This window comes from Panthera leo, chromosome D4 (genome assembly GCF_018350215.1).
Source record: "Panthera leo isolate Ple1 chromosome D4, P.leo_Ple1_pat1.1, whole genome shotgun sequence".
Taxonomy (NCBI): domain Eukaryota; kingdom Metazoa; phylum Chordata; class Mammalia; order Carnivora; family Felidae; genus Panthera; species Panthera leo.
In genome coordinates, this window is record NC_056691.1 from 64,961,713 (window position 1) to 64,963,500 (window position 1,788).

At 30.6% G+C, this 1,788-nt stretch overlaps 1 protein-coding gene across 1 annotated transcript; it reads right to left on the reverse strand.

The window, feature by feature from the left end:
• Nucleotides 1-492: 492 nt before the first annotated feature.
• Nucleotides 493-984, reverse strand: LOC122204572 (60S ribosomal protein L21-like). Its single transcript, XM_042912095.1, has one exon. It carries the CDS (start codon nt 979-981, stop codon nt 493-495), a length of 489 nt encoding a protein of 162 aa, XP_042768029.1. The 5' UTR covers nt 982-984.
• Nucleotides 985-1,788: the final 804 nt, after the last annotated feature.

Genomic DNA, 1,788 nt, shown 5'->3' on the forward strand with positions numbered 1-1,788 from the left:
TTCATGTGTACAACATAGTGATTTAACATTTATATACATTGCAAAGCGATTGTCATAATAAGTCTAGCCATTATCTGTCACCTTACAAAGTTGTTACATGTTATTAACTGTATTCCCTATGTTGTACATTGTATCCTTATGTCTTATTTATTCTACCACTGAAAGGTTGTACCTTTTTATACCCTTCCCCTATTTTGCCCATCCCCCCAGTCCCTCCCCTCTGGCAACCACCAGATTGTTCTTTATATCTATGAGTCTATTTCTTTTTTGTTTTGTTTTGTTTTGTCTTTTTTAGATTCCACGTATAAGTGAAATCACATGGTATTTGTCTTTCTCTGCTGGATTTATTTCGCTTAGCATAATTCCCTCTAGGTCTATCCATATTGACCCAAATGGCATTATTTCATTCTTTTTTTTCTTTTTTTTTACAATCTTGAGTTATTTTATTTATTATTTATTTATTTATTTATTTATCTATTTATCTATTTATTTTTACACATATACCATAAATTCATAGGGAATGGGTTCCAGCAGCTCAGGCTCCTTTCCACTGGTTCTCACAAAGTAGGCTTCTCTGGGTGGAGCAGGCTGGTGCTTCAGTTGAACCCAAGTACCTTTCTCTTTGGCTTCCTTCTTTTTCTGATCATTTTCCTTCACATACTTCAGGAAGCTGTTTTGGCTCTTTGAGTGCTTAACATGCTCAATACATACATTCATTGCCTTGGTAAGAATCTTGCCCTTAACTTGTTTGTTTACAAAAATGCCAACAACATACTGGGAAACAATGTAGACTCTTCCAGATTTGCCATAGTAACATTTGTGAGGCATTCCTTTTTGAGCAGTGCTCATTCCCTTGATGTCCACAATATCACCTTTCTTGTAGATTCGCATGTATGTGGCCAAAGGAACAGCTCCATGTTTTCTAAAAGGCCTAGGGAACATACAGCAGGTACCTCTTCTCTTTCCCTTTCTGTTGGTCATTTTGGCAAATTACTGGAAGATGGCAGTTCCACCCATTCTCTTTTATGACTAAGTGATACTTTATTGTATATATATTTATACTATATATATATATATATATATATATACATATATATATGAGTGTGTGTATGTACATACATATATATACACACATACATATGAAGATGTGATATATATGTGTGTATATGTGTATATATGTGTGTGTGTGTATATGTATGTATACATATACATAGTATATATACTATATATATATACTATAGTATACTATATAGTATACTATATAGTATAGTATAGTATACTATACTATACTATATAGTATACTATAGTATATATACTATAGTATATGTATATAGTATATAGTATACTATGTATAGTATACATAGTATATATACTATAGTATACTATACAGTATACTATAGTATATATACTATGTATATGTATATAGTATATAGTATACTATGTATATAGTATATAGTATAGTATATGCTATGTATACACTATGTATATGTATACGTACATGTGTGTGTGTATACACACATATATATACATAGTATAAATATCTTCATATATATGTGTGTATATATATACATATATACAGCACATCTTCTTTATCCATTTATCTATTGATGGACACTTCAGTTGTTTCCATATCTTGGCAATTGTAAGTAATATTGCAATGAAAATAGAGGTGCATATATCTTTTTGAATTAGTGTTTTCATTTTATTTGTATGAACACCCATAAATGGGATTGCTGGATCATATGGTAGTTCTATTTTTAATGTGTCAAGGAAACCTCCATACTATTT